This window comes from Xyrauchen texanus, chromosome 28, assembly GCF_025860055.1.
Source record: "Xyrauchen texanus isolate HMW12.3.18 chromosome 28, RBS_HiC_50CHRs, whole genome shotgun sequence".
In the NCBI taxonomy this organism is placed as follows: Eukaryota; Metazoa; Chordata; class Actinopteri; order Cypriniformes; family Catostomidae; genus Xyrauchen; species Xyrauchen texanus.
Window position 1 is genome coordinate 10,162,437 of NC_068303.1, and position 14,706 is coordinate 10,177,142.

Below are 14,706 nucleotides of genomic sequence, written 5' to 3' on the forward strand. Positions count from 1 at the left end.
CGTGTTGCTGTGGAATGATGCGGCTGACCAATCAGAATCAAGTATTTCAGAGAGCTGTGTAATTTTCAATAGTCAGCTTTAAAAATAATGGCCAGTGCAAATCAATGCAGATGCACCTTTATATTCTCATTTTAAAATGTAGGGCTAGATTCGACACAGCTGGACTCGCAATATAATATCCAATTTGTCATAACATGAAACCAAACTGGTGATGCTGTCTTTTTGCACACAATGAGCAGACGGCACCATTATAACAAGACTGCCAGATGTTACAGAGAGGTTAAAGAAGATAATGGTCTGCCACTCCAGAGCAACGGACAGTTCGGTGTAAAATCAGTGAGTGGAAAATGTACACTTCATGCTGTACACAAGTGGAATGATCAGCAGGAATTTATACTCCTTCGTCTGAGTATTTCTTGGCAGAATCTTACGTTTTCTTGCAGCTGTAATTTCCTTGACCTTTGTCTCTGGCAGTGCAATTCCATCATCCTCCCTCCTATATTTGTGAGAAATATCAGCAGGGTTATACAATTGACAATGGATATAACAAGCACTGTCAAAGTCCTAGACATGAACTCAGCAATAACAGAGAAAATCGATTATGGCCCCACTGTTCCTGATCTTTTAAATTATGTGGACTGATGTGAGATGTGGGTGCTGGCAGTGCAAAATGGAGAAAACGTGATAGTACCGTGGACCTTCCATCATTGACCTCTTGAGCTGCCAGCATTGCACAGGCAGTGGGGATACACTACACAAACCCAATAGAAAAGCTTTTCTGTCCACCCCCTCAAGTGCACGGAGCCCTGCATTGACAGTGCTGGCAGGGAAGGCTTCATAATATAAACTTTTCACTGGCTTAAATGAGGAACTGTATGATCCTGCTGGAAGTTCTGTTAGAGAAAAGATAATCAGAGTGTTTATCAGGGTATTTAATAGGTAGAATTTGAACTCACAGCACATACTACAAGTTAGGCTGAAAATGAAATCACCCCAAAACTATGCTATTAAATGCACATATACATAGCGAGAACTTCTTAAAATGAAATAATTATTTTAAAAATGTGGATTTATTTAATGGGGCACATTTAGAATGATTTTACAAATAGCTAACAACTGCTTAAGTGGGGTTTAAAATGGAAATGTGGCCAGAGGCTGTGAAGTGTTTAAGTGCTCTTTTGCTGGATATGTTTTCACCGACATACTGACAGAGGATTTAGAGCATTTAGACTGTAGGGGTCTTGGCCCTAATAAATTCCATTTATTAGTTATTGAGCTAACGTTTCTCCTCACACCTGCAAAAGGATCATCCCAGAGTTTACTTGCTTAAAATACAGATGACTTTGGTAAAGGTAAATGTTTTTCCCTTTTATCAGTGCTGAACTATGAGGCCCAGAAAATGGCTTCTGTATAACATTCATCATTTAAATGTGTTTGATTTGATTCGGAATGGAAATTCTGTGAACCAACCGTGTGACCTCTTAATGTAATTTTCCCGAATGTGTCAGTGGTTTTGCATGCTGGAATTGGGATGTAATGGGGGAGGTGTGTAGGGTAAAATTGTCCAACCATTCACAGAGCTGAACACATGACATTCATGACAAGTTTTATAGTGCCATTTTGAGTTTCAACCAACTTCAAGTCAAATCTAGAATCACAGTGGAGGTCAGCATAACATTTTTATGTTGATCCAGGAACAAAACCTGTAGAATCATTGTATTTTGTAGCTTCTAATATTAGTCAAAACCTTATAAAGTCAAAACCACTAACTAAAATGTCTTGCATGTTTGATGTGCCCCTGCTCAGCAACATTGGACAATTTGCCGCAAGCTTGCTGTAAGACTCATTTGCATGTGAAAATAATCAGTGGTGAATCTGGAGTAAGTTTGCTGCAAATCTGACATGAAATCTTGATTTTCACAAGTATAATTCTACCATTGTAAAAATGTACATTTTCTTTGAGGTTTTCTTTTCCTCTTGATTTACCTTGCTCTTTCATTCTGGGTTTACCATGTTTCATGTTCTGTTATGCTTTGTGTATAGTGGAATGTGAAGCACTCGGCATGTTGTGTAAGATTTATTTATTTACTGGCTGTGCTAACCCACAGTGGCAGCTTGCTAGTATCCCCTGACAGTCATTCTCAGATCTGGATAATGATGACCACACACACACACACACACACACACACACACGCACGCACGCACGCACGCACACACACACACACGTCTAGGGACAGGAAAATCTATCTGAGAGATAGAGCAATGAAACATGAAGACAAAAGCCTGTCTGTCAGTTCCTGCAGACTTGCAAAAGGAATGAAACACCTGCTGCTATTCAGTGCTGCTAAACTACATTTCATTTTCATGTAATGTCAAGGCAGAAGTAATTGTTGCCCTCTGAGACACAAAACTGGTTAATATGTTTCTATATCTGGATTTCAGCTCTTTGCTTCAATACAGTGGATGTTAATCCACCTTGGGTAAAAGATGCTCAAAGTCTATACAGGGGCTGCTCTCTCTTTTCAGCATCAGAGAAGGACTGAATTTGTCTTTATCAGGATAATGCAGGGCTGCGGTTTCCAGCCCTCTGGTGATGGAGTGTTTCCTCTTTCATGAACAAATTTTGAATTATTTAAGGTTAACATTCTGTACATGTGCCTTTATTGTTTTTGTGCCCTTTTGTTTGGAATGTGAGTAATGCATGTCATGATTTACAAACTGAAATATGAAAAATGCAACATGAATGTCACATGCCATTGCTGCAAGATTGCAGTACATTTTAGGACTGGGAATCTATTCCAAAAAGAATCGACTCTCAAAGGGAATTGAGAATCAACTCTAAATCTGGAGTCAATTCCAATTGGAGAAACCGGTTGATATTTTCAGACTGTGTTTATTTCCTCGACACCTGAACTACTACAAATTTTAGAAGCCTAACAGCACTAATACAATTTACAAAAGGATTATTTAATGACTGCATCTTAACGATAATCAGCCTAAGTCATTTGTAGTCCGCCAGCATCTGTAAATCCACTCCGCTTGTTCACCTGTATGAAGCAATCAATCACACAAGCCCCTCAACACATCTGCTTTCAAACCTGTATAGTCTGCTGTTGTTTTACTTTGGATTTGTGACAATAAAAACTTCCCTGATGTTTCAAAACAAATCTGCAACCAGGAGATGGCAGAGTTAGCTTCACAGTTCACATCAATAAATCGGTATGTTAAAGTTTAAATTATCAATGTGCAGCACTTATAAAAGCGAGAATATAGGGCTTCTCTATTCGTTCTCGACACTTTTACAATATTTTAAAACCTTTTGCATATATTTATTGTTTAATTAGCCTACATTTCACACAATTTTACATAAAAATTATTTTAAAAGTAAAAATAATAATTAATGATTCAAACAGAAATTTTAAATACACTAACTCATGCTTACTTCCACATTACACTTCAGGGCATTTACACGTGATGCAATCACATGAATTCATACAAACAAAATCGTACAAAATCATTCAAAATAGCCAAATCGTAAAATATGTACGAATTTTAAAGACTATTTGCAGACGTTCTTCGAAATACAGGTGCACATACTCAAACTTACCTAAAGTGTATCTCATAGGATTGAAACATTGCGCTTTGGCATGTGCATATAAGCCCTGATTTAATTTTAGAAGGGACCTATTAATAGTAAATGTCATTCATGCTATTATAAATAGTGCAAAGAACACTGAGCTGCTTACTACTACATTTAACCTTTAACTTTACCTCCCATTTCTTTTTTCAGAATCAAAACTTTGTCGAAAAATTTATTCTGGAATTTCTGGAATCGAACAGCACAATCTGGCATCAGATAATGTTAATAAGTATAAGGTCATATACACACCGTAAACTGTCTTTTTATCAGGGAAAGTTCATAAACTGTTTACCAATCTGTTTGCTTTTTTACATGATGGTTACACCACATCAATGGTGCAGCCAAGGTGTGGCTGGGTGGGCATGTGCCCACCCAAATTAGACCCAGGCCCACCCAGAGTATTAGAGATTGTTCTTTGACTTCAAATATATATTTATAAAATAGTTTAAAAACTGCATACATTCTGATTTCTAAAAGGGTGAAAGGCCTATTTGAATGTGCTGCTTCTTTTTTGATACATTTTTTTTGGATAAAACAAAATTGTCTTAAAACTTGGTCCATCCATTTTTATTGAGGCCCAGCTTAAATAAATTTCCTGGCTATACACTTGAACCCATGAAAGTTTTTAAATCAATATGTTTGTAGAAAATGCTATAAATGTATATAATGGACACAAATAGATGCAAAGATTACATCTCTACAAACTGGACAAGTGACAATGACCCTGATTTTGCTGAAAACGTTGTTCTGTTGGTGCATTCATTGTGTGCACGACTATTTACGAATTTTATATGAATGTTATAAAAAACTATTTTTAATAGTTTGTTGTACATTTAAACACTCAGTGTTGCTAAATCAATTTGAAGGTAAAATAAATGGATCTCTGTGGCATGATTATTTAAATAATGTAGAGGTGCCTTCACTTATTTTGTGTCATATCCCTTTGCATCAACCAAAACTTAAATTCTTTGTAACTACCTATTCCCTAAAAATAGCATCCCTTGCACTGTATTGACTAGTGCAGCTCTCCTACACATATCCTTAGGTAACAGAGACAACTCTTTAGTTGCTCTCACCACTCATTGCGATCTTCCCTCATGATGACTCATTCTTATTGTAATGAAACAGGCATGTAGAGAGGGTGAGACTCACACAGGCTATTCAGAGTGCAAACTTTAAGAAACACTGAACCATGTCAGGAATCATATATCGACTTAAAAGATTTATTCTTTAAATTGGTTGCAAAACAACTCCACTTGATCAATGGAGTTAAACAAAAACCTACAACTCAGTTCAACTCAATGCAGTATCAGGAGAGTCCATGTAAGAAAATACCAGAGTCTAATTGGATGTAATTACTGGGATCGAGAAGCCAGACTACAGCCAGTGATGGGGGGGAGCTGTACCACGTTTGGAGCTCAGCATTCTCACAGCTACCGCAGCGTTCAGCCTTCTAATGAGAAGAGGAGGACCGACTGAGGAAGTGGTAATTGGATCCTCCCCTGTCCTGTCGCCTGGGCATGTGTGGTGATGTGGCTGGGCTTTATTTAGATCCTCTAGGCAAACAGTCTCAGTTCTCTACCTTGCCAGGAGTGACCGCAGAACTGGTGAGAACAAACCACTCTCTCCCTTTTTGAGCTAATTTCCCTGGCAGAACAGAGGTTTTGCTCTCTGCAACTGCACACAGCAGCTATGCCATAAACATTATATTATGGAATAATGAGGCTGTGCTCCTGACAAGCTAATTAAAGCAGGCTGCCTGTGTAATCTGTTTGGGATCTATTTTTGATTATCATGCAACCAACCAATTTAAATACTCTTGAATCATTATTTTCTTCTACAACCATGAGATGAGAGTCAGAGGACCAAGGATAAACAAGAAGCAGGCCATTAAGGAAAAATAGGGCATTTATTGAATTTATAATGTGCAAGCAGATGTGTCACACAAGTGCATTTGTATTGGGGCAAATTCAAGCTACAAATAAATAAAGATTGTGCGTAGTTCTCCAGTACGAGTGTGTATCTCTCTCTGTGTGTGTGTTTGTGTGTCCCGCATGATTGTGTGGGTCCAGCTGCCAAACTCTGTTCTGGAGAGCATTGGTGTGATTGACACTCAGGGGATCCTTGGTAGAGAGACAGAGGAGAGAATCAGCAGAGGTTACAGCCTGCCAAAGCACATATATACAGGGAGACTGCTTAAGTTATACTGGATAGAAATAATTAAAATGCTGTCTTATCAGACAGTATTTGAAGGCATCATGGCAAATATGAATTTAATGTTTGCATAACATACTATCTATTGAGATTCCTCCATCTGGTTGATTATTGAAAGCAGTGTAGATACTTTCCTGTTTTAAAAATCCTTAATGTTGTATTTGCAATTCAGCGGTTGATCATGATAAAATTGGCATCTAACATAGTGGTAGGAAGAAATCAGTTTATTTATAAATGAAAAAAAAAAAAAAAAAATTGCATTGCTATCTGGGTTTCCATTAATGTATTTTTGTGTGAATTTTGGAATATCTCAAAAATGCTGGATGGAAACTCTAATATGCAAATAAAATCTCAAATGTGCATAAACTTACACATTTGCTTAAGGTGTATATATTTTTTTTATTCAAGACATGCACTTAAACTAAAATGGAAACACATTTACCGATTTATTATCCGCATCAAAATAGTCATGAGAGTGAATTCAAATGTTCAAATGTTGCTCTGGTCATTCTGAATTTCCAGAGCCAAAGCTTGTCATCAAAATGATGGCTTAAATTACCTCCAAGAACTGCCTGACACACTTTTGTTCCCAGACAACTTTATTTTGTTCTAATTTCCCCAGAAGTGACAATTTTGTTCTCTTGAACACACTACTTAATAAAATACATGAAAAGTGCTGCAGAGAACATCTTGTTTGCATTTTAGCACCAGCACTTAATGTTACATCATCTGAATGGTCTGGTAATCATTGGTTAATGTTTCGAAAGGTCAAAGTTGAAATTGTTTGAACTTTGAGCGGTGTGCTAAAAATGCTTGAGGGAAGCATAATGTACTGCCGTATTCACCGTAACTTCCTCATAACAGTCATGTATGTTTTTACAATTGTGTGTCTACATTGCCAACTGACAGTGACAGATAGGAACATAAAAGTAACTTTTAGGGATGTCATAAAATATTGTTATATCGATTATTGATCAGCACATTATTTGATCGATACATTTTTATATTAACATCAGCAAACATTTCAATTTGAAGCCTAATTGTGTGCTTTCAATTCACTGTCAGTTGAATTCCTAATAGCTTTGGGAGACCACAAGAGGGCGACATAACATTTACTGAAGCCGGTCTTGGCATGACTAAGGCACAAATATCACACACACATTACGAGCTGATGGCAATCCAAAGTTAGGAAAGTTTTGGTACTTCAAGAATTTATGAATTAATGATGTTGATGAGTTTGCAGGTTTGTGTATGAAACTGGTGTAACTGTGCAAACTGAACGATTAGAAATGGCGCTAAATATATGTAGCACTGAATAGGTCTTTCATTCAAGCTGTCAAACCACAACACAACATAACTGAAAATGCATTATGTAGTCTCTATGAAAGATACTTATACATAATATATCATCCAGTAATAACTAAAGTAAATGATCTATGTCCTTTAATAATGATTTGGGTCAAATTAACTATTTTGAGCGTTGAGCTCCGTGGCACTGTAAAAATTTGTTAACAGCCTCCAGAGACCGTAAGCCTGCAGTGTATGTGTAGGTACCTTTTATAAAAGAAATTCGAATTTTAGAACGTACCATGTCTTCTGGCAGTCGTGTCCAGTGTGCAACCCACTTTAATTAACCCTGATTAATATCTTTGAGATACAAAGACTATTGTGCAACGTGCAGCCCTATTTATATCTAAAAAAATATCCACTATATATGTTGATAATCATCTGGAAAATCTTCTGATTATCTATATGTGAGACGCATTCAAATCCAAGCCTATTAAATTGTATTAGAAGTAACACATTAATGTTACTATATCAGTGGTAATAAGTCCCATTCATATACCTGGGGTGTGCTGAAGAGACAAAGGGAGTGGATAAAGCAGGACAGCAGGACACAGATGTAGCCCCTCCTGGAGGTACACACTGAGCTCTTTCTCTCTCTCTCTCTCTCTCTCTCTCTCTCTCTCTGTCTGTCTGTCACTCTCTGCTTCTCTATCTATCTATGACATCAACTAGGCTTTGACAGGTGAAGAGAGGCCAGGAAGGAAGGATCATGAGAAAGGCATCTCCCATCTCTGAGTATGGGCTGACAGTTCACATGGGCTGATCACAAGCATTTTACTGCTCTCAATGCCATCCAGAGCCATCTCACTGTCCACGCAGAAACGAGACGCCAGGTGCTCCAGGTGAGTGCCAGATTTCTGCCAACGCTGTGGACAGCAGTAAAGAAAACAAAATGTGATGCATATAATGTACTGTACAGTATAAATCCACACTTCACACGTAGAAAATCTGCACCAGTATTTATGTTTTGTTCAAGTTAACATGCACTTGACAAGGGGTGAGGTTTCTTAATTGGTTTATTGTTAATAACTTATTTTATGCTTTTATTTAATTAAATCATTGATTTATCCAAAACCCTAAGAAGCCGGAAGAAGGATGCCAAATTTACTGTCACTCCCTCAGCAGATGCATTTGAAACCACATCATAGCAGGGGCTTTTTTAATTAAATTAATTCCAAGGTAAAATAACACAAATAATAATGTAATAAATGTACAAAAGAATTAATAAATATAAAATATGAAATGTTTGCTAGATAGCTGCTAAACAACATAGACAACAATCAACACAATCGTACTACACAATCGCACGAGCCCAAATAGATCCACTTCTGTACACATCCAGAAGTGGATGTTTTCTGATGTCCCTGCTACAGTATACTGCATGGTCCTGACACTTTCATGACAACGTGACATGGGAAAACGCTGACATCGCCCTGAGAGTAAAGCCTCTCCAGAGGTGCTGTCTAACGCTGGGACTGATACTCATAGAACTGATGTCAGTGGGTTCCTCCGGGAGCTTTCTAAGTGCAGGCTGATTTATGGTCTGTCATGGATGTCTGGTACCTGCTTGCCGTCGCTGATGTTGCAGGGTACGAGCAGGATCTGAGAGGCAGGGAAAGTGGTGGAGACGGACAGACAGAGTTGCTGCTGGCGGATTTGCTGTCCGTGGGTGTAGATCCACTCCTGCATGTAAAAGAACACAAACTCACTGCTTGAAATGTGTTTGTAGTCAGGGCTTTTTCTGATGTTGAACCAGCATATAATGCAATGACAATTATAGCAATTTCCTTTCTAGAAAATCACACAAATTTCAATAGATTTCATGTCTTTGCTGTAAATACTGAGAATCTTCCAGGACTAAATAGGTGGGTTTCAAATATTAAGTGTAAACATCTCACTGACTTGACTTCTAAAGATTATTAATGAAGCTTCTATTTTAATTATTTTCTATGTTAAGACATTGTATTAATACATTATAAATAAATGTAATAGAGAGGGGTTGGTGACACAAAAGTCCACACAAAATGCCTTTCGCAAACCAATATACTTCATTAATGTGACATACTGTATTTCTAAAGTGGGATGTAATAATTTAGGATAGATCTTTTTGAATTTATCTGGCATTAAATTGGACTGATTTTGTTTTAACATAACAGGTGGTTGGAGGGAAGGGGGACGAAAAATATGAGGGCTTGGTGACGTCAGCACCAAAGTTGTCAAAGATGTTTCAAAGGTGGTGCTAGTTATTATATTTTGATGAAAAATTACAAGGACAATGTTTTTGGAATAACATGCACTGATGGATTGTCCATAGTGAGACCAGACACGTGTTTTAAAGTAAACACGGTTAATTTTCATTGCATGTTGACTTAAATTACTCATTTAACAAATTGAGTGGCTCTAAAAAGGACACATTTAACACAATTTGAGGTGGGTAACTACACTATTAGGTAATAAATAAACTTGCATGTGTTTGTGAATTTCTAAATGGCATTTGCTGCACTAATAAAGGGACACGTCTATTCTCTACAAAAATGCCATGGGTTTAACTTCACAATTCATCTTTAATAGTTTTGCATTTGTAAAGTTGTCACATTAATTTAAAGATGTATGTTCTAATCTATCAGCTCCACTTGAATGGTAAACAAGACAAAATGTTTTTGGAGAAAATACCATCAACACTTTTTGCTTTACTTTTGAGAGTGTGGTCATTTGCAGTTCAGAGGCATGTAGAAAGAGAATGACACAGTTGAGGGCAGTTGAGAAAATGTGTTTTTGTGAGCTGTGCTGATGAACCGCTTCCCATCTGGAGAGTCTTGCAGATGCTTAACAAGGTCACACACAGCAGGGAAATATACTCTTGTGGTGTTATGAACACACTTAAAAGCTGTGAAGTCACTTTTGTATCTAAATTAATTGTGTATCATCTCTTGGCTTTGGAATTAAAGTGTAAATATTTGGAAAAGTTTACACATGTCTAACATGTATTAGAGTCAAAATGTGACCAGCTTAACTCTGTTAGATATCATTGATTCCTTATGTGAGAGTAGAAATACATGCTACCTTTGCTCCTCTTTTAGTCTTGACCAAACTATTCAGTAGAATATTTGAACACAATGCTTAAAAGCAGATATGCTTGAGGTGAAACTATTGTGCGAATGCCAACATAAATAATTTAAGGATAACAATATAAGAAACACAGAGCTAATTATCCAGCAATGGCAGTACCACTGTTGATTTGTACTGAACAATAATGCTAATTTAATATTTCAAGCATGGTTTATTCCTTATATTATCGCAGAGACTTGTACCTGGTTGGCTACTGGTGCGTCTTTGGTGCCGATGCAGGGTGCGAGTGTGAGCACTGGGAGATCCTGCCCCTCAAATATACGAGACTCTAGACAGTTCTGTCTCTGTCGGACAACGCCAGACTTGGCATCTGAATCATCAGGGACTCTGGATACAGGGAAATAAACTGATAAATGGAGACTTTAGCTTACGTCTCTTGATTCTCAAATGTTTTTCCTTAGAAAAATATCCTAGCAGTTTCACATGCATGTTTAATGCAGCTTTATTAGCTTGTTCAGTCAATTGGCTGCAGGCCAGAGATCTCAAAATGGGAACAGAATCTCCAAAAGAGAGTGTCTTTTAGGTTAGGTTAGGGGCTCCCTATAACTTTGCTGGCCATTTGGACCACATCATTCACCGTTAGTCCCTGCTGGAACCACAACCGCAGGAACCACATCGTCTGGTTTTTAAGAGCATGTTTCCCCATTGACTTGTTTCCCCCCTCTCACACAATTAAAATCACAGCTCATGTACGAGCACCAGAGCGGCCAAGTGACAGCAATGGTCTCGAGCACTGACTCACTGTGAGGTTGGAAACAAACTTAACTCACACATCCTTGTTGGACACATGGCAAGAGACAACAATGAGGAATCTTATTTGACAGCCTGAGTAAGCTAATAAACAAATGGGAACTCTTGATTTTGCTGTCTTGTGTCATGGTTATTTAAACAATATTGATTATAGCAACATGTAAAAAAACATATAGGGAATCAATTTGAAATACATAAATCAATACTCTATATCAATCTGGAATTATACAATTTTTAAGAATTTAATTGTGCTAATCGGCACTCTTTAGAGTCTGTTATAAAATTCCATAATTTATATATAGTTATTTATTTAATACATTTGTTGCCTAATTTGATTGCCCAGGCCACCCTCACATTGCTGTAGCCTACCATTACAGTGCACATTGTGATATGAGCGTTATAAGGACGTCATGTTTCTGTAGCTGCAGATCAAGTCACATGACAACTGGTGCCAAGATCACACATGCCTCTGGAGGAGTCAGGAGACCCTATGCTAGCTTAGCACCGCAGCAGAGATTAATGGGAATGCTAATTGATAGCTCTTTCCAGGCATTTTAGAGCTCCTTGATATACACTTGCACAAAAAACTTGATCTACTGTACGCATACAGAAAACAGATAGCCCTACCCCACTCTCATGCCACTGGTTGAGCCAATGTTGCTATTTTGGGCTGGTCAAGATGTTCAAACATACAGAGCATGTTTTGATAGCAATGCAGAACCAAAGGCTTTACACTTTGAGGAAATTAAGCTACAAATGGCTTTTTTGTAGTCTCTGCATTTAGTCACTAAGTGAAAGTATTTTACCATACTGTATACTTTCAAACGTTAGCTTAAAAAAAAAAAGTTTGTTTAAATGATGATTGACTATTTGAAAAATTCTTTATTCATATTTAGCCTGCAAAATTTCACTACTGAGTGAAATGAAATAGAACCAATGATGCAGTAACGGCCATTTATTATACATAACTAGACCAGGATTCAGGTGACGATAGATGTAACACATGTAAGTAATAGAGGAGAAAACTCATTCACTCAAAAGAGCATGAAGAACACACATACACAATGTAGAAGCATAACGATATGGAGCATTCTCTACAGTGTCCACAGTACAAAGACAGCAGTGTTCACAAACAAATTATGCCATAGCGGGAGGAAAATCTTTTTTCCTTGAGAACGATGGGACCAGACAGCCAACAGCTCAGATTACAACAAAAACATTTAAACACAGAGGAGCCACTGACTGCCATGCTATATAATAACACAGCCATTTACAATCATCAATCACTATGCATATACCACACTCACTCCACAACTCACTTGAGCTCTGGATAGACGTTGTCCAGATACCATTTGAAGGATTTGCACTTGAGACTCTTGCGGAGCTCCTGCCTTCCATGAATACTGATAAGAGTGGAAGAGAATGAGTGGAATAAGAGAGGAATCTTCTCCCTAATGCCCCACATTACAGATATACACACAGACACAAACTTGCTATCAGTCACTCACTCTCCATAAGATTTCCCCCTCGCGGCTGGTCGAGATGAGTAGTAGAACAGTTTGAATTCATCCATCCAAACTTCGGCTGTCCTTCTGGTGTTCCTGAAACAAAGTGCAGTGAAAATTAACACTGATGTGTGCTTCCCTCAAAGATAAGCACAACAATCTCTGTCATGGGGTCAACGAGATCATTAGGAGGGAAGACCTGCTAAATTATCAATAAAGCTAAACTTCTAAAAATATTACTTTTACAGGCAGGGATTGAACAGACAGGCAACTGTAACGAGATCTAGTTTTGTTTCCATTTTCGGGAAGAAAATTATCTTCTTAACAAGCCACACAGTTTGAGGTATCATTCATTTCCACAGCAAAAATGGTGGTTTAGAACAAACCAAACAACACTAATAACATTTATTTTGCTTTGTGCATGAGTTTTACATGTTATCTAGGGAACAATCTAAGATGTAATAAAAACTGTCAACAAAGGTTTGCACATATCTATCTTTGCCGACAGAACACTGCTTTAAAAAGTATCTAGTAAAGCCAGCACTAATGCCTTCAGCAATTATTCATTAGCATCTCTGAACTATATGAGGAAACAGATTTTGTTGACTGAGCACACTGCATAGTAATTCATTTACAGAAATATTGTTGTGCTATGCTCTTAATATTTCATAAGGTTTCATGCTGAGGTTTTTCCCCAGAGGCAAAACGTGATAAAAGCAAACAAATTCTACCCAGCAGATTTTCTTCCAAGCAGAAGTCAAGTATTATCTCAATCTATGACAAAATATTCAGCAAATAAGACCGGAAAACATTCAGCAGAGTTAAAAATTAAAAGATTAGCATATTCAAATTTACAGGTTAACAATCCCCAAGGACAAAACAAGGTCTTCTGATGTTGTTAAAGGGCGTTACATCCCTTATTAGCAGGAATATTTTATTAAAAACGTTTTAACATCAGATTGGAAAGTTGGATATGAATGAATATTGTAAATACATGTATGCACTAGGGTTGCAGCAGTATACCGGTTTCACGGTACACCACGGTTTGAAAATTGACAGTTATCATACCATGTACATTTGCTTGAAAAAAATGCAACCGGATGGAGAATCTCATATGCGCATGCGCATCTCCATTATTCCTTGTCTGCCTGTCAGACTCATCAACTTGCGACACACGCACGCACGCGCGCCCGCAGCGGAGAAAATGTCTGAGAGAAGCAAGGCGAGGGGGTCTGACATGAATGTCTGTGTGAGTTAAAGCAGTGTTTCTCAACTGGTCTATTTGGACTGGGTCGCAGACAGCAGGGAAAGAGCAATGCCATGGTTCTCCCATTGAAGATATCTTGGCGGCCACTAATGTATAGACTATTTAGGACTGCCGACGTAGATTTAATGATAATCTCACAAACAGCTAAAGTAGACATGGGCAACATACGGCCCGTGGGCTGGATCAGGTCCTCCACATGATTTAATGTGGCCCGCGGCTCATTTATCGTAAAAGCGTTTTTATTTTTCATTGGATATTTCAGTTAACTTGCATTGGGACCTAACGCATCTCCACAAGCGTTTAACTTGCTCAGGGTTGCCAGATAAGAGACAAAAGTCCACCAGTTTGAGATTTATACTTGCGGAAATTGGAAATATTCCACCTAATGTAATACTTATTTTGAGCAATCTGGCAACCATGCACGTCTCGCTTTCTCATTTGAACAAACTTAGCAATCTGTAGTGCAATATTCTGCTCAAGGAAAAGTGTTAATGTATATGGCTACTCTGTGTCCATTCTTGAGGCTGCTTGTGATGTTTGGTGCTACTAATTTTGCAGGTAAACCTTCTCAGAGATTAAATTAAAAAAAAAGTAGATCTCGGCATCATTGACACACATAGGGGTAATCATTGACATGCGAGCAAAAGCAAGTCAGAGACGAATATGTAAATGTATTTTTTATTTGTCCCCTCGCACCTGTATGTTAATCTAACTCTTGCAGTAATCGTTTATCATATTCATGCAGTTGTGTGCTGAAAGTCAATCCATTGAGGTGACCCACATCATGACTCTTTTAGCATGTAAATGGGTAAAGTAGAGATGGCAAAATACATTTATAATCTCCGCCTTTATTC

General features: G+C 37.8%; 1 protein-coding gene across 2 annotated transcripts in view; it reads right to left on the reverse strand.

Annotated features, from left to right (window-relative positions):
• Positions 1-5,548: 5,548 nt before the first annotated feature.
• Positions 5,549-14,706, reverse strand: part of galnt14 (UDP-N-acetyl-alpha-D-galactosamine:polypeptide N-acetylgalactosaminyltransferase 14 (GalNAc-T14)) — a 65,024-nt gene continuing 55,866 nt past the window's right edge. Inside the window, exons 11-16 of one of the 2 annotated variants that reach the window (XR_007967958.1) lie at positions 12,589-12,681; positions 12,400-12,483; positions 10,513-10,657; positions 8,765-8,884; positions 7,701-8,067; positions 5,549-5,763 (exon numbers count right to left, since the gene is read on the reverse strand). Coding sequence is in view for 1 of the 2 variants with exons in the window: in XM_052096295.1 (XP_051952255.1) it covers positions 7,909-8,067; positions 8,765-8,884; positions 10,513-10,657; positions 12,400-12,483; positions 12,589-12,681 (601 nt within the window). In the remaining variant the exon portion in view is untranslated. The other variant, XM_052096295.1, reaches the window with a different exon arrangement.